Source organism: Paramacrobiotus metropolitanus, unplaced genomic scaffold (assembly GCF_019649055.1).
Source record: "Paramacrobiotus metropolitanus isolate TYO unplaced genomic scaffold, Prichtersi_v1.0 Parri_scaffold0000040, whole genome shotgun sequence".
Lineage (NCBI taxonomy): Eukaryota > Metazoa > Tardigrada > Eutardigrada > Parachela > Macrobiotidae > Paramacrobiotus > Paramacrobiotus metropolitanus.
Genome location: NW_026570260.1, coordinates 262,742 through 286,742, shown reverse-complemented (window position 1 = coordinate 286,742; position 24,001 = coordinate 262,742). Strand labels below are relative to the sequence as shown.

Here is a 24,001-nt window from a genome sequence, read left to right as displayed (position 1 = left end):
CATCATCATACACACGAATAAAACAGTGTAGTAGCGTACCGGGCTCAACTATGTTTTGCAGAAATACTAAATGTATCAACCCCCTGCTATGCCTAGTGCTGTTGCGCAACTTTTGTCCATTTCGACACCGCGCCAGCCAAAACTCGCAAAAACCTGAAACACCTGATGCCTTTTATTTCTGAGTTCTGGCCGTTTATGTATTTACTTAAAGACTTTTCATTTTCGAAATTTCCGAGTTTCTTTTAAAATCAAAACTGCATTTTTTTTGGTTTGTAATTAATTTTTTGCCAGTTCTACTAGCTAACGCTTGATGATCGTTATGCGATACCAAGCGGTGGATTGGGGCCAGCTAGCGTGCTCGTTCATGCAAACGATCCAGTCTTCTAACTGGTAACCGTAAGTGAACATAAATCCAAAATGGGAAAGATCATCACCAGCAAGGATAAAGCGCGGAGTGCTGATTTTATCCGGCCTCCCGTGCGCTACCACCCTCACATGGTGCCGGGAAACGCCTTTCGGCCACCTCGCCCAAATCCTCCGCGGCCGCAGCCCGTAGGACGCGGAATTGCCAGCACCGCCTCGGTCCCTTGTCTGCCCCTGGCCAGTGCTCCCAGGGGCCCGCTGCAGACTGGTCATATTGGCAACCGGCTGCATCCGTCTGCCTCCTCGGATCAGAGCCGCGCTTCTTACCCGCAACCCTTTAATTCCACTGGTTATTCTGCCAACCGCAACCCAGTAGCCGTCCGCAGCCAGGACGTACTGTTTGAGTCTACTCATACTGCTTCCTTGGCGCAGGAGCTTTCATATGGAGGTAAGAATGTTGGGCGTCAGTAAAAACATTGTAGAGCCTAAACCTTTTTGTACTTTTTAGGGGAGAATGCTGATAGTTCACCCGAAGGGCCCATCCTAGAAGGATGTTCTACGGATCTGTCGACGTGGGGACTGCCCCAACAGGTACGTACGAATGCCAGATTCAGCCAGAATGGTGCTTTAGCAAGAATGGTGCAAGGCAGCAAGCATAGTAAATTATGAATTTAGTTACTTTAGTAGTCAGTGCTATACGTCAATGAACGGTATTTAATACTTCTACTGTATTTATGGCAGTGTGTATGGGGGTGGTCTGTTGTGAATTAATGCAGTGCAGTTGCGGTGGATAATATTAATTACCTAATTGCTTTGGCTTACTTCCTCTCGTTTCTGCATTAACGATCATGATTTAGCTTGTGGAATTTTTTTGAAATTGTTTAATTTATGGATGAATTTAAGTCAGTTGAATGTGATTTATTATAATTTAAAAGTTATAATGGATAGTTTTTGACTGATTTCTGACTACACGGCAATGGTATGGATTACTCTCTTATCAGATCGTATGCGCCTACGGTCGAGCCGGTATCACCAGCATGTTCCCCTGGCAGGCGTCCTGCCTGTCCATCGGCGCCGGCCGCGCCCTTAATGGAGGTAATTTGGTCTTCTCGGCGCCCACCAGCGCCGGCAAGACCCTGGTGGCGGAAATCCTGCTGCTGAAGCGCGTGGTGGAGACCAAACGGAAGGGCCTTCTGGTGCTGCCCTTCGTGGCCCTGGCCCAGGAAAAGCTCACTGGCCTGCAGCGCCTCCTCAAAGGCAGTGGTCTGCGTGTGGGCGGCTATATCGGCAACAGCAATCCGCGCGGCGGACTGGCCTTGCTGGACGTGGCTGTCTGCACCATTGAGCGCGCCAACTCACTGGTTAATCGTCTGATGAAGGAGGGCAAGTTGCAGGAGCTGGGCGTAGTCGTGGTGGATGAATTGCACCTGGTGGGTGATCATTCCCGGGGATATCTTTTGGAGCTGCTGCTTACCAAAGTCATGTACGTAAACCGGACGCGGAGTTGCGAGGACGAATCGCAGCCCGAGACGGGATGGATTCAGATTGTTGGCATGAGTGCGACATTGCCGAATTTACCGCTCGTGAAGAAATGGTTGGATGCGGATTTGTATATCACGGGTATGTATTTTGTCGCTTCCAGGAAAATCGTTCATACAAAGCCGTCATGCCGTAAGACGTAACAGTGCGCTGTTGCTGTGGCTAAAATCATTTGTTCTGGGACCTCAAGTTCAGTACGAATTTCTAAATTAATTTTCGTTTTCCCCACTTGAAGTTTTCTCTTTTTATTAAAAAACTCCAGATAGTTTTTTGGGCATTTAGCACAGAAATCTTTGGCAATTTCAGATCTGACGGTGTTTGTCAACGACAGACTGACAGCGCTAGTCGCTAGCTGTTGTTTTTCTGGAGGCTAACCAGTTCTAACCCGGCAAGGCCGGTAAAATTTCTTTTTTAACAAAAATTTGTTGGTGATATTTCGCAGATTTCCGTCCCGTTTCATTGACGGAAACGATCAAACTCGGCTCGTTCTTATACAATCGTGAGTGGACGAAACTGCGCGACCTCTCTGCAATCTCTGACATCCTCGACCCCGAACAGATGTGCGGTTTGTGTCTGGAGACAGTGCAGGGAGGACACTCGGTGCTTGTGTTCTGTCCCACGAAGAACTGGTGCGAGACAGCTTCTCTCAACATTAGTGCACAATTTGTCAAAACCCTTCCGCCCAACACGGTACGCACTGAACATTTGAACGAACTCCTTGATCAGCTGAAACGGACACCGGCCGGACTGGACGCCATCCTACGGAAGACCATCCCGCAAGCGGTGGCTTTTCATCATGCCGGCTTGACGGCCGATGAGCGAGAAGTGGTGGAGGGCGGGTTTCGCAAGGGACTGATTAAGGTGCTAGTGGCTACTACCACTCTGTCGGCAGGAGTAAATTTGCCAGCTAGAAGGGTTATTATTCGCTCGCCAATGGTATACGAGGGCACTATGAAGGGGATGGATCCCTTGACGTATCGGCAGATGGCTGGCAGAGCGGGTCGGAAGGGAGTGGACACACAAGGTGCGATTCGATGTCCTGAATACTCTTAGAAAACCGCTTAGCTACACACATACAATAAAGAATGAACGAAGTACGTACACTACAGCGTAAAGTGCAGATTATTATTATTACAAATTATTATTATTATTTTGTAGAAGTATTATTCTTATCACTCTGCACTCTGCAGTATCATATCGATTCCTTCAGCAGAGAAATACTGTATTCATATTTACTAACGAACAGGCTTGAGGTCACACTTTATTAACTATGTAAATGTTAATTTCTGCGACTTTTTCGACTTTGTGCGTGTTTGCAGGCGAAAGCATTTTGATATGTAAAAACACCCCGGAAGAAGTGCGAGCAGTCAACACCATCTTTTCGGCCGCAGCGCGCCCTTTGAAAAGCTGCTTGTCAATTGGATCGTGCGACGCTCCCAGCGCATCCGTCCAGCGCGCTGTCCTGGAAATTATTGTTAATAAGGCGGCGCTATGCGTCGATCACATCTTCACATATCTTCAGGGGGCACTTTTTGCCTGTGAACTGAACAGCGTACGTTGCTGACTGGACTTGAATATTAATAGCAAAACTTACAAAATTAGCGTGTATTGAGAAACTGCTACGATTCTTTCATTTGCCATTGATTGTAAAAAATTTATTGCAGTCTGTAGCCGGTGCTTCTGTGGTTTTGACTATCTTATTCTTTCATTTTGTGAGTTGAGTAATATTTTAGGAAGAAGAGTGCAAGCGATACGCCGCTGGTGTGATTGCCGCGTTAGAGCAGTCACATTTCATCCAGACCGACGAAGACGGGGGCAGCGGTGTGCGAGCCACCCAGCTGGGCAACGCGGTGATCTGTTCAGGGTTATCGCCGGAAGACGGGAAGACAGTGTTTGAAGAGTTGTCCGCCGCCCGGCCCAACGTCAACCTGCAGAATGAGCTGCATATTCTGTATCTGGTGACGCCGTTAAACGTGGTGCGCAGCATCGGCGACATCAATTTCTACCAGTTCATGAACATCTGGGATAAAATGTCGCCAGAATGGCAGAAAGTGGGTAATTTGGTGGGCGTCGATGAAGCAGCACTGCTCAAAGGGGTCAGGAACGATTTGAAGGAACCGCTACGTCTCAGCCGGATTAAACGCTTCTGGTGGTATGTACATCTACAAGCGCAGAAGGAAAATATGTTTGTGTATTTTGAACGGTCACAGCGTAAGTGCGTATGTTGTAGTGCCTTGATGTTGAACGAGCTAGTTCTGGAGACCGGTCTGGGAAAAGTGGCGCGCAAGTACGATGTCAACAAAGGCGTCTTGCAGTCGCTGCAGCATGGAGCTGCTTCCTATTCAGGTTAGAGGTGCAATTCCGCTTTTTTTCCGCAATTTAAGCGTTTATTATGGAAGTGTAGGGATGATCACGGTGTTCTGTGAGGAGTTGCACTGGGACAGTATGGCGTTGCTCTTCGAACAGTTTCAGAGCCGATTGGAGTTCGGGGTGAAGCGGGAGTTGGTGCAGTTAGTGCGGGTGGTCCAGCTCAGTGCTCTGCAGGCTCGGTGCCTCCATGATGCCGGTTTCGCCAGCCTGACCAAACTGGCCACGGCTGAGCCGCCGGAAGTCGCCGATGTGCTGCGCAAAGCGACTCCCTTCGAGCTGTAAGTTGTTTTTCTTGAACTTACAATTCCGTAGTGCAGAAATAATGATTTATTACTTTTAGGATGGACATGGCTGACGGAATGAAGAGTAACGTGGTGCTTAACGGGATGCTGGCTTTGCCAAGCGTGGAGGCTGCACAGTTAGTCATTACCGAAGCACGACGTTTGGTGGAAGCGGATATGGAGGTGGAGGGATTTCTGGTCATTCCCAATAAGCTCATGGCTTGAGCCTATAGATATAGTAGCCCAGCGCATTATTGTCGCATATTTGATCTTCATACAGTTTGCTCTTTTGTTATTGCTTCTCGGATTTTTTATGGTTGGAACTTGTGCGATGATCCTTTGTGATAGATCTGTCTCTTTTCTAGCAAGTCTGTCTCATTAATGAACAATTTGTAAGCATTTTATCTGATTACAGAGAACTAAGCAAATATCAGCATTATCGGATCGAACAGAACGAAAACCGAACAGCAAACGAGTACATGATCATCCGTTGCTATTCGGCGTGAGAGTGCGCGTTGCGTTGCGGATCGAGATGTTTGGGTGTGGCGTCGAGTTCAGGACTATTGCTGACCGGAATAAGGTTGGCCTGTGAGAAGACGTTGTGGAAGTTAAGATCGGGGTTGGTGTTGAGGTTGGGGTTGTAGCGCTGCAGGTTAATGTTTGCAGGCTTGGCAGTGCCCTGGGCCGCTGCCGTTCCGCCCGGTAGACTGATGTCGGCTTGCTGTTTCTGAGCGCGACGCTTGTACCAGTAGTACTCGAAGGCTAGCATGACGCAGGCCAGCACCGTGCCTACCAGCACCAGGATGAAGACGCCGCCGATGTTCTCGATGGAGATGCCGGCGTTCTCGTCCTCATTGTTCTGGCAGCTCTTCTGGTTGCGCGTCTGCCACCATTCCTCTTTCATTAGCTCTAGTTCGCGCTGATTCAACAACTTCAGGATTCTGAATGATAAAAAATTAATCGTAGCGAGTCTGACTACCAAGACACATTGTAAATGTTCTTACACGCCCGACAACTGGTCTCGCAGCGGAGATCCCTCTTGAACGGCCAGAGCGTAGGGTTTGCGCGAGAACTCTTCGCCGACGATTGTTAGATTACAGTCGAGGTTGGCCTTGTACTGCAGGATGGCCGTGTCACCTGTCAATGCGCGTGAAGGTTAGCCATCTATGCATGCGCAGTCCCAAGAGAAGGGCAAACAATTCCATGGAAGTAAGACACTAACCGATGAGTGCGAAGCCGTCTTTCTCGCCGGACGGCAGAACTTTGGTAGCCTTAACCCAGTCAACGCCCTCCTCGTAAGTCTTGGGCTTGTCAAAATCCTTCATGGTCAACCACAGCTTCGTGTACTTGTCCGACACTGGATAGTCCCAAACCGCTAGCTCCGCACGCTCCTTGTCGCTCATACTCTCGTTCAGGCTCATGTCGCGCCAAATCCTACATTGGCAGTATAGTTACGCTTACATACAACGTGAAACAGTTGCTAACGTTTTGGATACACTAGTAAAGGTCATAATGAATGCGCTTTGGTTAAGGTATCTAGCACAGCTGTATGTGCGACGAACTTCACGCCATTATACACGCAATCGGAAGTCAGCATTGTTATAATGACAAACTTGACCGATGAGCCGAAACAATGATCTCTACGCACTCGTAAAACTTTTCCTCTATCTTCCACATTCTTTTAAAGTAGGTCTCGGTGGCGGAATTCTCCAGTGCCGCGTATCGGATACCGTACTGTCGGGCCAAGGCGTCCAGACTGTCGATCTGTGTCTCCAGGCGGGAGACGGTCAAGAAGGCGGCCAAATTGGCCGTATAGCTGGCGATGATAATAAAGCCAAACATCCACCATGTCGCCGCCACCAACCGACCCGATAAGTTCCTGCATCCGTCACAAAGCAGTGATTACAGACCGCGCAACGGGTCAAGACTTCGTTGGCAAGGGGCGTTGGCTTCTCATCTCATTACATACCGTGGGGCTTCGCCACCGCCCTGAGGTGTCAGCGACGTCATGCAGAACCACAAGCTTTCCTTGAGGGTGAAGACCCGGGTGCCTGTTAATGAGAAGCCTTGACTATGAAGATAAAAGCACAACCAAAAATCTGACTGATTCTGCCACATCACAGCGCACCGTATTCATCGTGGATGTCGTCGCGCTCGGCTGGGAGGGATCCGGCGGGTGGCGCTTGCATGAGATCGGCCTTATTAAAGTCAGCCCCCTCGGGTTTGTCGGCGTCCGCTGCCGGCTTACCGGCGGCCTCCGATTGCTGCTGCTGTGTCTTGAGGAGGGTGTTGCGGTACGAGTAGGGGCTGTAGCGGTCGAAGATGAACATGAGAAGGCTGGTCAGGAGGTAGGCGCCGAGAATGGAACCCCAGACCGGCGCCTCCAGAACCGTGACAAACTTAAAGAGCGACTGCTCCTGGCCGCTTTTCTTCATGAGGATACTGATGCCCACCAGATCAAAATAGGGCACGGTGAAGTCCACCACGTTCTCGCGCTCCGCCATTACCGACAGCGGCGCCAGGGCGATGTCGGCTTTCTGCCAGGAATATCCCCCAATAGATTTACTGTCGACAGTGACACGCTGCAGTTTAGGGCCCGGAAATGTACGTACCTTGTCGACTAGCTCGCGGATGAGCCCGTTCCATTCGCCGTTTTCGTCCACCGCACCGAATTGCTGATCTGGCACCTCGTAAAGGTCATATTCAAACTTGAGCTCCTGAGAGATGCGCTGGATGAGATCAATGAGATAGCCTGTGTAGTTGTACTTGGGCTTGCGTAGCGCAGCCAACACCGGTCGGTTGCTCGATGCCGTGTCGTTATCCGGTAGCAACGTCCGGAAAATGAAAGGCTCTTCCTGTAACAGTGCAACAGTAAATGCACAAGCAATATCGACCGTTGTTTAACTGGTGCTCAGTTGCCTACATAAATGAATCTGTGTACAAGCGTATGCATGCATCACTTCTGTTGCAATCAGGAGAATCGTACGAGTACATATAATGCACGGCATATGATTACAACTACTCAACCGCACTTACTACGAGAATGGTGACCCTAAGGCGTTTAGAAGTGATGGCCCGCGGAAAGCGGCCACGGGTGTCGCGCAAGCCCTCGCTATGACTCCATGTACCGTACTACAACATTAACGGTGTAAGACTTTGCGCATGCACTACCTGCGGTCGTGTCTTATACAGCCGTTCACAAGGAAAAGCGGTTGAAAAACTTAAGTCGGGAGCTGCACCGCCTGCGCATGTTAATTGATGACAGCCAGGACATATCATAATACAGCGTACCATGCAGATGCGCCACTGACCTGTTTGGTGATGTTGGTAATTTCGTAGAGGATGGTCTGCTCCTCGACGGCCAGTTTGGCATCTATAAGGCTGGTGTTGTGTTTGCTGCCGGGGATGAGCTGGCCCAGCACTCCCCGCAACTGCTGCCCGCTGATGAAACCCAGCAAATCTACCGTCGGTTTACCTTGTCGCAAGTTTACCTTGACCTTTGTCGGGCTACCGCCGACTAGCGGTTTATCGTCGCACGTTACGGTTATCTCCTGCTTGTCGACAGTGCCGGCTTGAGCCGGTTGAGTGTCGTGACTGTTGTTGAGTGATCTGACAGCGGCCACGTAAGCGGAAAGGCCGGCACGACTGCCGTCCAGCACGTACAGCATATCGATCTACCAGTTAGCCAATGAATTTTAAGTATGACGTAGCCGACTTTAATCAGACATTTAACGCGGAAGATGCATTCAACTAGCCGAAACCTTCACCTCGTTATAGTTCTCGTAACGAGCAATGTCGCGCATGTCGGAGTGGTCGCTGACGAAAGTGGTGAACTGGAAGCGCAGATCGCCATCCTGGATCATCGGTTTCAGCTTGACGATTTGTCCGCTGCTGCACTGTGGACACTGCACATGACCGTACTCCTGCGAAATCATATCATTATTACAAACGGCTGACTAATATTCCTATTTACGGTATTTTGCTAATTGCTTAAGCAACTCCTGCCTTGCTGATAACAAACCAGTGCGGACGTCGACCGCTGTCCACCAGGTCGAGGTTGTATGCCTGCAAGCAAATTATTAAGCTGGTTGTGAATAAACTGAGTGTTATATAAAATGGGCAAATTGGTGTAAATAGTTTACATTCCTGTATGCAGACTTTTAATCAGCTAGAATCGGCAGTCTTTTGTTGACGACCTTAATAGTTAGCGCTATACGATTTTTATCACGCTTAAAATTCAAACAAGATTTGGACGCGCACATGTATTCTCGGCTAGCATCGCACTCACTTCTTCGAGAAATTTCCCTGCATTGTCAGGTTTGGCGATGATGAAAAAGTTGCGGATGCCCTGTACGATCATCTTGGTGGTGAAGTTGCGCAGCGCCAGTTCGTCATCGAAGTTGAGTCTGAGGATGATGTGTTTGCAACCCAGGTCCGACAGTAGCATCCGCTGCGCCCGCTCCAGTTCTGCGTACATCGATACCATTTGTCATGATCAGCTTGATTCTTTGGTATATTTTAGTGCACTTTATTTTGCCTATCTAAGAAATCAAAGTGGTCGCCGTTGACATTACAACGGATACTACCGAAAGTGTCGTCCATGATGACGGCGGCAGTTGACATGTTCTCGCTGACAACGTAGTCGCGGATCACCCGGAACCATACTTTAGACGGCGGTGTCAACACCAGGTGACGAGCCCGCTCCCGGGCGGGCAGCGACGAGAAGACGTCCTGAATGCGCTCGGTGGGACCGCAACACATCAGGCTAACACTGGGCACGTCCTGGTTAACGGCGAATGACTTGATCACTGCCGATGACCTACATATTACGCACGCTATTTAACAAACGACAGCTTAATTTAATGCATTGGCAATTATTGTCGATCATAGTCGAGCAGTCATTTACAGCGGCGCCACGGTCAGATCCAAGATAAAGTCCGCCGGATTTGAGCCGCCGAAGCCATCGCGGTAGGCCCGGCATACTGGAATCACCATAATTACGGGCTTACGAGAAAGGTCACTTTAAGTTTTCGACACACTGAATGTGTTTCGTAAATACAAAATCGCACATGCAAATATGTACATTATTGTGTACCCCGGTAAAAGGTGGCGTCGCTGTCGTTCCTGGGTGCCAGCACCACGCTCGTCTCGAGGACGAACGCCTGCTCATCGTTGCGGTCGTGTCGACCTGGTGGATCCTCGCCTGCATGGAGAGCGGTGTAGCCCGTTAAGGTATGATTGCCCCCCGTGGCAGCTGTGCTGTCCGCCGAATACAGCAGCTGCCGCTGCTGCAGGAAGGTCAGCGCCAAGCGAGCGTAGTCGGCGTAGATGTAGTGCCGCGCATCAGCCACCACAACTGCAATCAACTCTTTCTCTACTTGTTCCGAATATAAAATAAATCATTGCTAATCATTGCGAACGATTCAAGACATCACTTACGCACGCGGACGATCAACGGGCCAGTTGTGTTCTCCCTTCGAAGCGAGTCGACTGTTCGTGGTGCGACGGCGTCGTCGCTTCCGGTCGCCAAGGAGAGGTGTAGCCGCCCCACCAGCGTCAACAATACAACATAAAGGATTGCTGTGTACATCTCGTAATGAAGATACGATAATCATAAAACCGTAAACAAAAGCAGTGGGTATATATGCGCAAGTTCAGTGATACATTGCTTCGTTTTGCACGCGCATACACCTCGTATATGCTACCGAAGCGTTTAGCCTTCGCTAGATAATATCACTACCTCATCGCTAAGTTAAGTACCTGAGCAGCCCAGAGAGTGCAGGAAGTATAAAACAAATAACCGGCTGACAGCTTCTCCCAGCTGTAATCCCATCCAGCAGGGATTCGTGAATGACGGCGTAACGTTAACGCTGTCGGTGCAGGTGTACACAGGGCGGCTCATCTTTCCTTGGCCAGTACGAGTACTTGTCATTTCATTACGTAGCGGTCTGTGGTAAGTTTTAAACATCGTGGTTGTATGTGTTCTGGGTAAAATAATTATTTATGGCGTTTCGTTTTTTTAATCCCCAGTTATTACGTTTAAAGAACCTCGGCAGTTTGCCAATATTTGTCGACAACACCCTCCATTTAGCGCTTAGAATTTAGCAAAGAATGGATCTTCTACCGGCATCGGCTGCAGCAGCGCAGCTTACTTGTTAAACCTGGCGCATGTATACGTCCTAAACAAACTTGAAAAAAAAGTTTGGTGTTTCCACATTTCTACATAGCACGGAGTCGTTGCGTTCATAGATGACAGCATCCGGCGCACCGCGTCCGCATGGGCAGCAACAACGTTCCGGCCAGCTACTTTTCGCGGTGTGTTTGTTTTGTTTCCGCTGAGTAAACACGTGCGATCAGATCAGATCCCCAGACTCTCTCTCCTATGAAAATTTTGGGTAACGTGCGTCCTTGCGTGCAGTCTTGAAGGACACCGGCGTGGCTCTACTACCGAAGGAAACGCAACGCTTCTGCGAGTAACTTTGCTTGAGTGTGAAGCGATTTTAAAAGATTTCTGCCGCCCTTTGCCGGTCACGGTACCATCATCATCTCACCAACTTCAAGAATCATTTACAACGATACATGGAGGCAATCAAAGTTAACCAGAAGCACTATCAAACTTTTAGCCTGTTTTAATTATATATTAGCTGTTCAAAACAAAAAAACCAACAAGTAACGCGGTGCAGTCAGTGCAGAGGCAAACAAAAAAAAGTACAAAATCTACATAAGAATCTGTTCGTCTTCCGGCAGCCACCAGACTTATGCCGGCGGCTCGGCAGACTGGCAAAAAATGTAATTAAAATCATGGGAAAAAAACCAAGCGTATGCGCCTGACACCAGACAGACATTTGCTACTCACAAGAGGTCCGCATCCCGGCAGAGAACGTCGCCGCTCAGGAATATACAAGCGTGCGATAGGAAAAATTACTATACGTCAATAACGAACAACACAACGATACACGCACCGCAAATCACAATTCAACTAAAACGGTTCACCGATCGACAACGGGGCACACATACTGACATAGTTGCTTTTCAGCTACATCCGGCGCGCGCGTCCGCCACCGGTTGGGGCGCCATGCGCAGCTGCTCGGGCGTAAAGGCCTCATAAAAGAGGCGCTTGCTCTTCCATTCCTCAAACGTCACCGTCACCCCACCGGCGGTCACCTGGGTATACTGCTTGCCCTCCACTTCGTCCCCATCCGCCTCCACACTCTCCTCGTCTGCTGAGGACGAGGAATCCAGCATGTGCTGCAGCGACGTCCCTGGATGCACGGTCATGGGAATGCAGGCCTCCACCGGTTCCTCTTTGATGCGCACCGGCTCTGTCGGGTCCGCTTCCACCGGCAGCGGCGGCGGTCCGCCCGCCACCACGTCCACGCTGGGTCGGCGCTGGCCGCGCTCCAAGGCCATGCTGTCCGGGTCCGTGACCTCACTTGCGGCGTCATCGGAGTCGGCCGGTTGCGCCGGCGGCGGGCTAGGCGTGGAGATGCTCTGGCCCTGGGACTTGGGACGGGATGGAGACCGGGATCGTTCTGTGCGTTCCGTGTTCTCCGGGCGAAGCTCCTTGTTCTTGGTAGGGGGCCGTCCACGGCGGCGTTTGCGGGTAAGTTTGCTCTGTTGTTCCAGTTCGAAGGCGCGGATGAGGCTCGGATCCAGGATGTTTTCCTCGGGCTCCCAGGTGTTGTGGCGCTGCGACCATCCCCGCCATTTCACCAGGTATTCCGTGCGACCATTCTTTACTCGACGCTCCTTGAGCAACTCACACTTATACACTTGCTCGCCGATATCCAAAAGTGCCGACATCCCTGACATTCCGTTTACGTCAACGCTCCAGATTATTATTCCAACGGATAGTTATTGCACACCAATAGCAAGACAAAAAAACTAGGCCACCTGCAACGAAATTCATCATTCATAAGCAATATTAATCACCTAAGTGCAAAAAGCTTAACACTTCGCATTAAAGCTTCGCTTAATTTCAGGCAGCTAATTCGCCGCTGTTCGAAGATTTTCAACATACTGTCTCGTGAAAAATATATTGCGGAAAACGTGCAAGATACTAGATATGGATAAAACAGGTTTGGTCAGCGATACTTTAGACGAAAATGTTACCAAGTTAATTCACGCGTGAATTTTTGAATGGACTGAATCAAGCCTACTTACAATTTACGGCTTAAAAAAATTCGCGCAATGAATATCAGAATATGGTTGGTTAGCACGATGGAACAGTGTAGTTTGCACAAGGTATTCACTGCGACAACGTTGTGCATTAAAAATACACGCAAATTCTTTAATCTAACACATACAGACACAAGCATCGTTTACTTATAGACTTTTCTCCGAAAGAAGTAAACCTGAAACCGGCAGATAACGATAGCACTACCGGAAACAACACAGAACAGAAACAATTATTACATAAGGTCGACAAACGAGAAGTATAACTACAAACCCTGCGCGGGTATATATATTCTATGCAGTACTCTGCGGGTATATTTTATACAGTACAGTCAGTACTCTGGACATTAATTTATGCCGCTGTGAGTTGTACTATATTATAGTATTTACATACATCTTATTTTAATTTACAATAATTTCTATTTAAAAGAGACTTGCCAAACTCCCCAACGTGAAAATATTTTAGTGCAATTTAAGCACTTTTACATAAAGGTAAGTAAGTCTGTACTCAGCAGCAGTAGAACAAAACAGATATTTTGAGTGCCTGCAAATTAATTCTAATTAAAGCCAGCAGAATATCCAGTGGGTGCGACTGTGCGAGGAGAACTAGAGCAGTCGGCCGTTACATTTTTGCACCAATTGCCTTTGAAACGATGGGACCATGGGGACCCTCTGCAATTGCCATTGTCAAAGAATTAGGCAAAAGACTGCAGCTACATACCGGGGAGTCTCGCTCACACGAATTTCTGCGACAACGATTGTCGCTTGAAATCCAAAGAGGAAACGCGACATCTGTACTCGGGACCGTTGGGGAAGCGGATAAATTAAATGAGATTTACCTGTTGTAACTCATTCTTGTGTTAATCTATTATGTTTCGATACATTGCGCCTTGTGTTTGGTTTGACCAATAAAGGTGTACTGAGCAGTATTTTAAAAGAAACTCTTCTCTATTTCGAGAAGACGCGCGCAGTTTTAGGGAAAACGCTTGAAATTCAGCAGCTTGCATGGCACTCATCATTTCCTTACAAGTTAGCAGTTGTAGTACAGAGTAGAGTAAGTACCTAAGTACCAGCCAACGTTGGCCGGCTGCCGCAGCAGGTTACGTCGTACTTCCACTGTAGTACTGTACTGCACTAGCGCATTGCGGCTGATGTCAGCGGAAATAAGGTGTGCGGCGCGAGTAGAACAATCAACGCATGATATTTTATCGATGAGGTAGTTCCACAACACCTTCCACTCACGTATTATCTTTCTTCGCCGCTGCATAAACTGCAACCACCGCTAACAATAAGCAGCCGAAAACCACAACTATGCATGCGCAGTACTTCAGTACTCTCGCCAGCCAGCTGAGACTGCTTGCACAATAACAACAATTATTATTGCTGTTGAAAGTGTTGATTGATAAGGACATACTGCAGTTCTTGCAGTCACGATTTGGTCGACCATTTCCATATCCATACAGTATACTAAATTAATCAGCGAACTGTTTCATTTTATTAAAATCGAATATCTACAGCTAATACCAAAAAACGTTCCTAAAGGTTTACAAATAAAACAATAAGAAACGTTCATAAAACATATAAAACACTTGTTCCAACTTTCGTCAAGTCAACAATGATTACTACTTACTGTACGTATTTCAGTCTCTAATTACAGTCTACAGGTTATAGCCTTAAACTGAACTAATGGTAAGATGCTGAATAATTATTAATAAATCCCGCATTTTTATTTCTACTACGAGTACCGTAATCATATACTGAAACACTTACGACTTATAAAGGTGATTTTTGCGTAAAACCCCAACAATTACTGGAGATAACAATAAAGGTTATGTTTTATACATGTATATAAGCTAAAAAAGCACAGCGAGTTACTCAGTTACCGTAAAAATTTAACCACACTAATAATTATATTAACGATGCAGGTGCAACGAGGAAATATAGTAAATTCAAACAGTAACAACCAACAACCAGCGCAACACTTGCCACCTATTCAGTTGGCGCATTAACGCATCGCAAACGCAAAATAAGGAGTTTTAAATAAAATTCCCAAGACCAATAAAAAACCGAAATCACGGAAATCACCTTGATTTACTGCTCAATTAGACGTCAATTGTAAGTTTTTGCCTGCTATTGCAATCACTCGCACGCGCGCCAATCTATTCGACAAACGACGACAACACAAAAATCAAGCAAGGCAAAAAATTATCGAACATGTACCTCTAAAGAAGCCTTAAGGAGCCTTGTGAGCGTAGTCGCTAATCGTCCCGTGGGATAAGAACATCAGCAGCATTCCGTCCCTGACATGCGATCAGTCACTGCGCACTCGCTCGCCGTTCGCAGCACACACACACAGTTGGTTCCCCGATCAATAATTACCTTGGCGCTCCCATCCACCGTCGCTCTGCTATTTCACACCAGTACTTGCAGCCCCCACGTGCACCCTTCTGTCCAATCGTCTCAGGAAAGGACCGGCGGCTCTCACAGCACTGCTCGACTACGACCGACTTCGGATAGCAACACTGGATCAAAACAAACAAACAGAAAACGACGCTGCAATTGTTATATCAAGCGAAGAACTGTTGCAATTAAAAGACAATCCCTTCTTACTGACGCAACTATTAACCAACATTCAAATAGTCAGCAAATTACCGCTTGGATAACTAACTATATCAGTCTATCAATAGTTTTACACCTTTTACTTTTACAATTCAAGAAACAATTTTAGAAGATGCCACTTTGCCAGCTTTTATACCGTGCTGTTGCCACCACACCACAAAATGTTGTGCTCAGTTTCATGCAAGCCGTACCGGACAAATGTCTTACCATGGCAAGCGACTCGTCGCAGCATAACACACTAAACGCAGACAGTCTGGCTGTCTGGCCCGGCCCGTCGCTCTGGCCAGTTCACGACAAAAATTATTGGTTTCAGTAGTGTTTGCCAATTACATTTGAATGATTATTCTTACATTCTAGTACTACAGTATTACTCAGAAAGGGCTCGTATTAGCTGGGAATCAACATTTGTCCCAGTTTATGCAGAAACCACCTGAAAATGAAACCGCAATATTCAATACTCGAGCCTTGTGCTACGGCGTATCAATGACTTCTTCTGTGCTACGGCGTATCAATGACTTCTTCCGGCTCTGCGCGTACCAAGTTCCCATAACTCCAGACATACATTATTTATAAAAATACATCTACTTCGGCTAAAAAAGCTTTTCATTGTTGTATTTCTTTCGCGCATTCCAGTTTTCTTGGGTGTGATAACCAGGCGCAAAAAATCAGTACGGCTGCATCACTAGTACTTCCGTTTTATTTCTTCAACTGAAGTCTTCAACTGAAGTTCTTTCCAAACAGTAATGTAACGTCTACCCGCTGAGTTTGCCTTCAACCGCAAAGGTACAACTTAAAAAACAATTAATCAGCAAATAAGAATTGTGCTTAATCGTTGTCGCTAAAATAAAAACTAAGCCCGAGGGGGTGGAGGTGGAGGCGGGGCTTGTGGCTGAGGCTGAGCGGGAGCCGCCTGGGCTGCCGCTTGCTGGGGTTGTGGCTGCGCTGGGGCGGCGGTCACCGGTGGACCGCCCACTGGTTCAAACCCTGCAGGAAAAAGCGCATAGTTATTAAATTATTAAATTAGTACATTAAAATACTATTGTGTATAATATCGAGTTGATTCATCATGCTGTACTATGGTGAATCTTAACATATATGTATTCCATATTACAAAACTAGAGTGGTACTCGTTGTGCAGGATTAGTGCAATATTAATTGTTAATTTTCAATTTTTTAATTGTGCCACCTCCGGTAGCACGTGTGTTACAGAAGTATTGCACTTGTCGTTGTACCTTTCTCGTAGGTGTCGGGCATGCCCAGCCAATTGCCGATCCACGGGTACATAAGAGGACAGCGGTTGGCATTTTGTCGGCAGGTGAAAAACACACCGGACGGCGTGTTAGTGGCGTTGTTAATGGGCGGGAGTTCACCACAAGCGGCGGCGGCCGGCGCGCAGGCAGCGGGAACGTTGTCGCGGGCGGGGCAAGCGAAGGCATCCATTTTGGGGTTAACGGGGGTGGGGTTCTGCACCCAGTTCATCACCTGGTAGGCCGTGACGAAGTAGACGTCCGTGTAATTACTCAGAACCTGCTTGATGAAGTCCTGCAGGGCCGGGAAGTGACCCTCGTCGATGAACCAGCGCTACAAGAAAAGGCGCGTCGTAACTATTGCATACTATTGCGCAATTTGATGTCATTGTACTATCACACGTCGCGCATAATCAGTTCACCAATTATCACCCGACACCTACTCATGACTCAACCTGATGTACAGGGGCAATCAAAGTGATTCCCTAATTATGTAACCAATACACAACAACTATACGAGAACGGGTGCAGATTGAAAATAGGCGCGATAAACAAAACCATCCTATATTGATCCGGGTTTGCGCAATCATCAACACATCATGAATCAGCGCGTGCGGCCGCAATTGACGTTAATGATGTTTATCCAGGTCAAAGCGATGTACAGCTGATAAGACAACTAACTGCCTTGCCGGCAAAACCGTCGCTACCCCGTCTACTGTGTTGCCGTTGCCGGCCTGGCCCGGTCGGCCAACGTCATCGCCGGTCTATCAGATTTGCTTAACTGCTTATCTGGCCACAAGTGACGCGCATACTCGTGGGAACTGGGCAGCGCTGTTAGCACCATAACACGGGCAACATAAGACTCACAGCGTGGAAATAGAGACCCAGCGGCGCCCGGTTGGTCTCGTAGTGCGCCCGGAAGTTACTCTGCAGCATCTTCAGCATCTCGTCGTAGCCGCGTGCCGGACAGATCTCCATCATAGTGCAGAAGTACTGACCCTTGGCCGGGCCGCTCTCGATGGAGCCGTTGATCTGGTTGATGGGGAAGATCCAGGATCCCGGGAATTTGCGTGTGGGACAGGACTGGTCGTTGGCGGCCATACAACGATGCGGCATGCGGTAGTCCAGGGTGTAGGGCCAGATTTTGGCGGGCCCGGGCGGCGCAGAGACCGTGTGGTCGTACAGGATGCCGTTGGCCTGCATGAACTGGATCTGTCGGTTGCCGCCCAGCCGCAGCCACGGCACGCGCATTCCCTTGAAGTAGGCCTCATCGGGGAACTGTGAGAACTCTTTGGCGATCTTGCGGTTGGTGATGAACTCCTGTGTGTACGTCTTGATGATGTCACCCGAATCCCAGTAGTTCTCGGGGCGTTTGTGTCTGTAATACATGCGAAAGGCTTGGTAGCGAATCTACCGAAGAATGTCCAGCATTGCTGGATAAATCTGAAATTTCGCATGTACCGTACAGCAAAAAATAATAATAATTATAATAAAATTAATAGTAATTATAATACCATCTCAAAGCAGAGGTTGTAATTTATAAACATATGTAATGTATTTTCACTGTTTTGATATAGCACTAACAGATGCCACAAATATCCGCATCCGAATTTCCGATGTAAAATAACGAATTTTGTAACTACTATGGCGTTTACTGTTGGTCTGTTGCTAATAGTTAATAATTATGGTACTGTAGTTGTCCAACTAAAGACATTGTTAACATAATGCAAAGTAACACGGTCGTATACATATCCAGTTGTGTACGTATGTAAGCTCGTGAGTCTTTTTAACCACCATAATCACAGAAGAAGTATGATTAGCATTAATTTTATGAATGTTATGTAGGTAGTCCAGCGCACAATATCTGAAGCATATCAGTAAGCTACGCCAAGCCCAAAGCACGTCACGTACAACAACAGCAGCGATAGACGTACAAGAACCATGCTACACAGCTGCAGTTAAAATTGCTGGTTTGTTTTGGCACTGTGGACAATTATGCAACATTCGGCAACAAGAAGTTCAATGCCAGCCATTCATAGCGCATGCACTAGTGGCCTATTGCCTAAACACAAGGTCGGTCAGTAGCGGCGACTGCCATTAATTTAACGACCGGCATATCAAAGCGTACACTGCAGACCGTTAAACTGTCATCATTTCTCGGGAGCATGCTCCGTTCTTATCTGCACTTCTTTCTATTCGTACAGGTTTACAACAGTTTAGTGACTGCGGGAAGCGGTCAACTTACGGGGATGCGGCCTCGGTGCCACTGTTGCCCCCAACGCACATGAAGAAGATAGAGAGAAAAGAAAGCCGGTGTCAGTGGCGTAAATATTGTGTGTATATGCAGGCAGCGGGTTTAGCAAGCGGATGTTCATGCACTTACGACACGGAGTGCAAGGCGAAGTCGTGGCCGTCCTTGAAGAGCTGCTGCACCATGCGGTAGTCAGTCCATTGATGCGACAGGTAGAAAGTGCCACGAATGGGGCATCCGTTGGGATTCTTCAGGTCGGGGTTAAATAATGCGTCGTAAATGGGCTAGAACACAAAAAATAATTTACTCGGTTAGATATCGACGACATAAGAAGCGTAGCGAGTGCTAGTTGCCTTTATTGCCACTATGACATTGTACCGCCAGCACCTTTCTCTGTTTCCGGCAGCAGTCGTATATTTCGCTTAGGGCTTAGTTCTTATAGTGCTTTACCTGAACGTTGGAGTTGACGGCATCGTCAAAGCTGAGGACGATCATCTGCGGCACCTGCGCCGGATCCAGATCACCGGGGATGCGCGTGCCCTTTTGGCTGCAGAAGCAGTTGGGCAGCTTGCACTTGGATTCGTCGCACACCGGGGCCGCATTAGGATCATCGTTGATTCCTACCAAGTGCCAACATACAATTAATGTACATATCGACCATGCCGTTACTGATTAAGACATTAACCGTTAATCAACCGGTTTTTTGTGCATATGGGGACCATGAAGAAACGCGGCTGGATTACCACGCCGGTGGACTACCCGTAGCTGTTACATTCGTACATTATATGTATTGTACATGTGTGCACGTGGGGTAGAGTACGTACCGCAGTAAGCCTCATCCGAACCCTGCAAATAATTAACACAATATGTCATAAATTAGGATATGCACGTACGGCTGACGTGAACAATATCACTTTACTAAAAAAGTTTTAAAATTTAAATCTGCTTACATCCTGGCAGTCCTGATTGCCATCGCAGAACTTCTCCGTGGGGATGCACTGTTTGCCGAAACAGCCCAGCTGACCGGCAGGACAGTTGGCCGCCTGCAGCTGCGGTCGACCCACCTCTGAAAGCGTAACTGTGTTGGCAACCATATAATATTCATATGGACACGTGCAATTACATATTCACAAATCACAAGTTAAAGATCATTACTATTATATTAATTAGCCTCTGAAAAAAATAATTCGACATTAACGCTCGAGCCAGCAAAATGGTGCCGCATAAGGCGATATGAGTGTAGATATCTATTTTTGATTACAAGGTCATATTCCTATATTTTTACTGCATGACTTACTGGACGTGGTGGCACAGTTGGTTTCGTTGACGTTCTTGGCGTAGTCACAAGAACCACTAAAGACGTTGAAGCGCTGACGTTTGCCGCAGGAGTAGCGCACGGTGCCGAGGTGCGTGCATTCGTAGAAATCACTGCAGGTCAGCACCGGGTTAGTGGGATCGTCCCATTCCTTCACCGGTCTCCGGTACAGACCCACGTCCTTTAGGCACTCCACATCACGCGCCAACGCCCCCGCCTGCCGTACACGCCGGCTCAGCTTGGCCTCCGACCCGTACACTGCGCGCCAAACATAATTTGCACAAAGGTCACCATTTCGTCACGGTTTTTAAGTACACCTATACGCCACACGCAGATTACGTACCATTGACTATCTGGAGGAGGAAGACCGGGAATATCACCGCTACTTGCCGCATGGTTGACAAATATTAATCAGCGCGTGCTCAGCGTGCGGTAAGCAGCAAGTGAAACAGTTCCTCCGCCAAGTCTCCGAAGATTGATAGTTGATTCGGCGTACGAACACCTTGCTGCTACTGACATACTGCCTGCGGACAGCTTAACAATGAGTAACAACGATGCCATGCCGTTGCCAGCAAATTCCACTTCCGAACATCTTCATTTTTCCGCGACGGTAGTAGAAGTGCGCATATTGTCCATATCACAAAACCGGAATGGTGCTGTCAATATTTGCAAGCCGTTTAACTACATATTAGGTTATTATTCAGGTATATATAGGTTTCACTACTCCGCGAAGCCGCTACGTGACTGAAGGAGCGTAAATTTCCTTGTTTAACTCGTATACGGCGGAAAGGAGTATGGGAATCATATCTGTTATGTCCCTAAAAACTGCAAAATCGAGTTATCTCTGTAAATTTTGATGTGTTACTGCACTAAGCGGAAGCCAGTAACATATGACATGTGTACAATATATGAGTACGGTACAATAATTAACAATAAGTACAGTATGTAGAATAAGTTTGTAAAGCCTGGCATTTGCTTGCCGGGTGTGTACTTATGATTTTCGCTTCTGTACGCGAACACGGTAATATCGGTGTGCAGTGGTTATATTGTACAGTACTTTATTCTGGAATCTGGCCTTTGTGCTAACGATGGTAACGATCACCTGCCACAAGACGGGAAGCTGATGACATGTAAAGTGTGCACTATAATTATTTCTTAAAATTAAATTATTTCCACAAGGGGAGATCCCGAAATACAGTACCTACGAGTCTACGACTACGAGTAAGGAAGTACGAGTACTGGCAGTAGTCCGGTTTATCATGCAAAATATTGTAGCGATAGTATTTGTACGAACGATAAGACCGCCTAGTTATGATGAATCATTCCATCGCGTTATGAATTTGTCCATTTTACCGGCTAGTTTCCTTTCTCATGAATTTCTAGAATTCAGTCTTGTGCTCAGCTTGCTACAGCTTGCATCTACTTGATTGTTCCTCTTGCCGAAACCCTTGCTTACAACCTTGCTCCGTTTCTTGAACGCCTTGTCATTAAACATGCCTTGAGTTACGTTGTTGTGTTTGACCGCTTGGGATGAACCTGTGTCATCCCAATCGGAGCCACCTGTGTAATTGTGTACATCAGTAAGAGCGTCCTCGGCCAGCATCGTTGCCGGCCGTGCCACCTTTCACACCAACAGCCGTTTAATCGTGGTAAAGGCTGATCGCCACCCCACTAGAACAGTAGCCAGATAGGCCACTGTTACATGGCGCTCCTGTAAAGAACCATACCACCTGGACGCCTGCAGCCTACACCCGCGATTTACATACCATCGCCACTTCCCACACCAACCAACGGAAGTCCCGGAACGGATCGCCGTTTCGTGAGTGTAACTGTGTCAGTTGATGCAGTGAGATTTGCATTTTTCGGTCTTGATACATTAATAACATCAAAGTTTTATATTAATTTTCCGAACGCTAAATTAATTAATATCACTGTTCCTGTTACGATGCCATTTTATCAGAAAATCTTAAAACTGCGAATATAGAAAAATAATTTTTGCTGCATTATTTGTTCGCGCTTTGGCTAACCGTTATATTACCGTTGTTCACCCGGCGCTGCTGTGCCGCCGTGGTCTGGTTCGCGCCAAAACTTCCTTGTGAATCGTAAACACTGGTCTAGATGCTCTGAGAGCACAACATTAACTGTCATGGTCCACCAGTTCAATGAAATCTGAGGAGATAAGTTTGCAGTCTCAGCTTGGTGAACTCACCAAAGCGCAGTTGCAGGACATCAGCAATAGTCTTAACGTTTACATTAACCGGAAAGTGTCTAGGTCAGGCTATGTTGAAAAATTATCTTCCCACATGGTGAAGCACAACATCACCTTGCCGAATGGATATGTGAAGAATGACAACACTGAAAATCTCCGCGCGCCTTCAGTGCCGAGTGTGCCGACATTACACAGAGACAGCACAACATCAACGTCTGCTGTCCAGCGTGTGTCTCCTGCCCTGCTGGCCTGCAACATTACAGATGCACGCGCACATACAAGGAAAGGCACTGAACAGACCACAGCGCGTGGGAACACAGAACGCACCGATGCCGGTCAGACAGAACCGATGCTTTTACACAACAGACTGGAGAAACGTTATAAACGGGAAGAAACATTAATTTCATTTTCAGATGATGAGCCTTCCGATGAGTCACTCACTCCCATTGCTTTGCATAGCGCTCAGTTAGCAACTGCCCAGAGAGAGTCTGCCGTACACACAGCTGCGCAGCACATCGCACCTCCTCATATCGCGAACATTACAAATGAGCAAGGACAGTTTGATTTTAACTGCGTGTTGCAAGCGCTTGCTTTACAGTCGCAAAAAAGATTAAGTGGGAAGGATTTCAAAATCAAAGTTTTTAACGATCAACCAGATTATAGTATAACAGCTTTCTTCCAACAATTCGAGAGAGCTGCCGATGCAATCGGATGGAGTTCAATCCAGAAAATTTGCATATTACCTACCTACCTTGGTGATGCAGCACGTCAATACTTTGAGTGCAATTGGCCTACATGCTCAAAATTAAGTTACGAAGAGTGGAAAAGTGAATTAATTGATCGTTTTCTTCCTTTTGATTATGTCGTCAAGAAACGCCCTAAATTATCCAAAATGATGTACCAAAAAGGAACAGACATTAACGATTTTCTCGATGAATTACAGATACTTTTTAACGAAATCGATCCTAACATGCCCGATTCCTATAAAGTTGCTGAAGTCCACCGCACGCTTTTTGATGTACCAGAATACCGGAAGTTTCTGGCATTGTCAAAGGCAGTTACATTACCTGACATTCGTTCTGTGCTCGTAAAATTACATAATGCTGACAAAGCAGAATGCTCAGTTCCACAGTCGAGAAATGTAGAAATTAATCGCCCTGCTGATCGTGACCTGTACTCGTACAGTAACAACAGAGACGACGCCGTGCACCGACATTGCGCTCGTCATGAAAATTATAGTGACTTTAGCGGTTCAGATGACCACCGGTCACCGGTCCCACGCCGGCGCCGCGCACATAATGAATATTACAGAGATCGCCGCAGTTATGATGGCAATCGGTCACCCAGTGCGCATCGTGACCGCTCACGTTCGCAGTATTCCCGTGAACATTACCGTCGCTACTCGCCCGACAGTCAAGACAATAAAAGACATTATCGTTCAAGTCACTGGAAAAGCCAAAATTATTATCGCGAACGAAACCGTAGTTACGAGTATCGTCGTGAGTCGCACCGCAGTTACTCGCGCGAACGTGTTCACAGTCAAAAATATTATCCTCCACGACTTTGCAAGAATTCCCTCAAACGAGATCGCTCAAAATATTATAATCGGAAACACTGTAACGCGGACAAAAT

At 47.3% G+C, this 24,001-nt stretch overlaps 4 protein-coding genes across 6 annotated transcripts; 1 reads left to right on the top strand and 3 right to left on the bottom strand.

The window, feature by feature from the left end:
- The first annotated feature begins 170 nt into the window (after positions 1–170).
- Positions 171–4,971, top strand: LOC129590484 (DNA polymerase theta-like). The gene is made up of 9 exons (XM_055485741.1): positions 171–811; positions 872–954; positions 1,365–1,983; positions 2,345–2,926; positions 3,222–3,454; positions 3,636–4,054; positions 4,133–4,248; positions 4,307–4,550; positions 4,613–4,971. The coding sequence occupies exons 1-9, from the start codon at positions 418–420 to the stop codon at positions 4,776–4,778; spliced, it is 2,856 nt and encodes a 951-aa protein (XP_055341716.1). The 5' UTR covers positions 171–417; the 3' UTR covers positions 4,779–4,971.
- On the bottom strand, positions 4,933–10,310 carry LOC129590483 (ionotropic receptor 25a-like). The gene is made up of 16 exons (XM_055485740.1): positions 9,993–10,310; positions 9,649–9,909; positions 9,460–9,535; positions 9,140–9,372; positions 8,842–9,020; positions 8,559–8,618; positions 8,321–8,476; positions 7,865–8,227; positions 7,590–7,685; positions 7,166–7,408; positions 6,682–7,090; positions 6,523–6,604; positions 6,202–6,432; positions 5,776–5,987; positions 5,558–5,690; positions 4,933–5,494 (listed from the first exon to the last, which is right to left on the bottom strand). Exons 1-16 carry the CDS (start codon positions 10,141–10,143, stop codon positions 5,047–5,049), a joined length of 3,333 nt encoding a protein of 1,110 aa, XP_055341715.1. The 5' UTR covers positions 10,144–10,310; the 3' UTR covers positions 4,933–5,046.
- Positions 10,311–11,164: 854 nt separating this feature from the next.
- LOC129590395 (chromobox protein homolog 2-like) lies at positions 11,165–15,464 on the bottom strand. 2 transcript variants are annotated; one of them, XM_055485598.1, is made up of 2 exons: positions 14,949–15,464; positions 11,165–12,446 (listed from the first exon to the last, which is right to left on the bottom strand). In XM_055485598.1, the coding sequence occupies exon 2, from the start codon at positions 12,363–12,365 to the stop codon at positions 11,586–11,588; it is 780 nt and encodes a 259-aa protein (XP_055341573.1). In that variant the 5' UTR covers positions 12,366–12,446; positions 14,949–15,464; the 3' UTR covers positions 11,165–11,585. The 2 variants fall into 2 exon arrangements, with proteins under 2 accessions (XP_055341573.1, XP_055341574.1); XM_055485599.1 differs by having other exon boundaries at positions 15,108–15,464.
- A 562-nt stretch (positions 15,465–16,026) lies between these two features.
- LOC129590413 (chitin deacetylase 1-like) lies at positions 16,027–20,587 on the bottom strand. 2 transcript variants are annotated; one of them, XM_055485621.1, is made up of 10 exons: positions 20,504–20,587; positions 20,143–20,418; positions 19,796–19,911; positions 19,670–19,691; positions 19,296–19,465; positions 18,978–19,129; positions 18,840–18,860; positions 17,462–17,972; positions 16,580–16,928; positions 16,027–16,331 (listed from the first exon to the last, which is right to left on the bottom strand). In XM_055485621.1, exons 1-10 carry the CDS (start codon positions 20,553–20,555, stop codon positions 16,198–16,200), a joined length of 1,803 nt encoding a protein of 600 aa, XP_055341596.1. In that variant the 5' UTR covers positions 20,556–20,587; the 3' UTR covers positions 16,027–16,197. The 2 variants fall into 2 exon arrangements, with proteins under 2 accessions (XP_055341596.1, XP_055341597.1); XM_055485622.1 differs by lacking the exon at positions 18,840–18,860.
- Positions 20,588–24,001: the final 3,414 nt, after the last annotated feature.

What these genes read in the sequence shown, in the direction of transcription:
- LOC129590484 (XM_055485741.1), top strand. Translation starts at nt 418, where the DNA reads ATGGGAAAGATCATCACCAGCAAGGATAAAGCGCGGAGTGCTGATTTT. An exon ending in CGGATTAAACGCTTCTGGTG is followed by an intron (nt 4,055 to 4,132) that starts GTATGTACATCT and finishes CGTATGTTGTAG; the next exon opens with TGCCTTGATGTTGAACGAGC. An exon ending in AAAGCGACTCCCTTCGAGCT is followed by an intron (nt 4,551 to 4,612) that starts GTAAGTTGTTTT and finishes TATTACTTTTAG; the next exon opens with GATGGACATGGCTGACGGAA.
- LOC129590483 (XM_055485740.1), bottom strand. Translation starts at nt 10,143, where the DNA reads ATGTACACAGCAATCCTTTATGTTGTATTGTTGACGCTGGTGGGGCGG. An exon ending in GATCTGACCGTGGCGCCGCT is followed by an intron (nt 9,373 to 9,459) that starts GTAAATGACTGC and finishes CGTAATATGTAG; the next exon opens with GTCATCGGCAGTGATCAAGT. An exon ending in AGACGGCTTCGCACTCATCG is followed by an intron (nt 5,691 to 5,775) that starts GTTAGTGTCTTA and finishes GCGCATTGACAG; the next exon opens with GTGACACGGCCATCCTGCAG.
- LOC129590395 (XM_055485598.1), bottom strand. Translation starts at nt 12,365, where the DNA reads ATGTCAGGGATGTCGGCACTTTTGGATATCGGCGAGCAAGTGTATAAG.
- LOC129590413 (XM_055485621.1), bottom strand. Translation starts at nt 20,555, where the DNA reads ATGCGGCAAGTAGCGGTGATATTCCCGGTCTTCCTCCTCCAGATAGTC. An exon ending in CCTCCTCCAGATAGTCAATG is followed by an intron (nt 20,419 to 20,503) that starts GTACGTAATCTG and finishes TTTGGCGCGCAG; the next exon opens with TGTACGGGTCGGAGGCCAAG. An exon ending in TGGGTCTCTATTTCCACGCT is followed by an intron (nt 16,929 to 17,461) that starts GTGAGTCTTATG and finishes CTTTTCTTGTAG; the next exon opens with CGCTGGTTCATCGACGAGGG.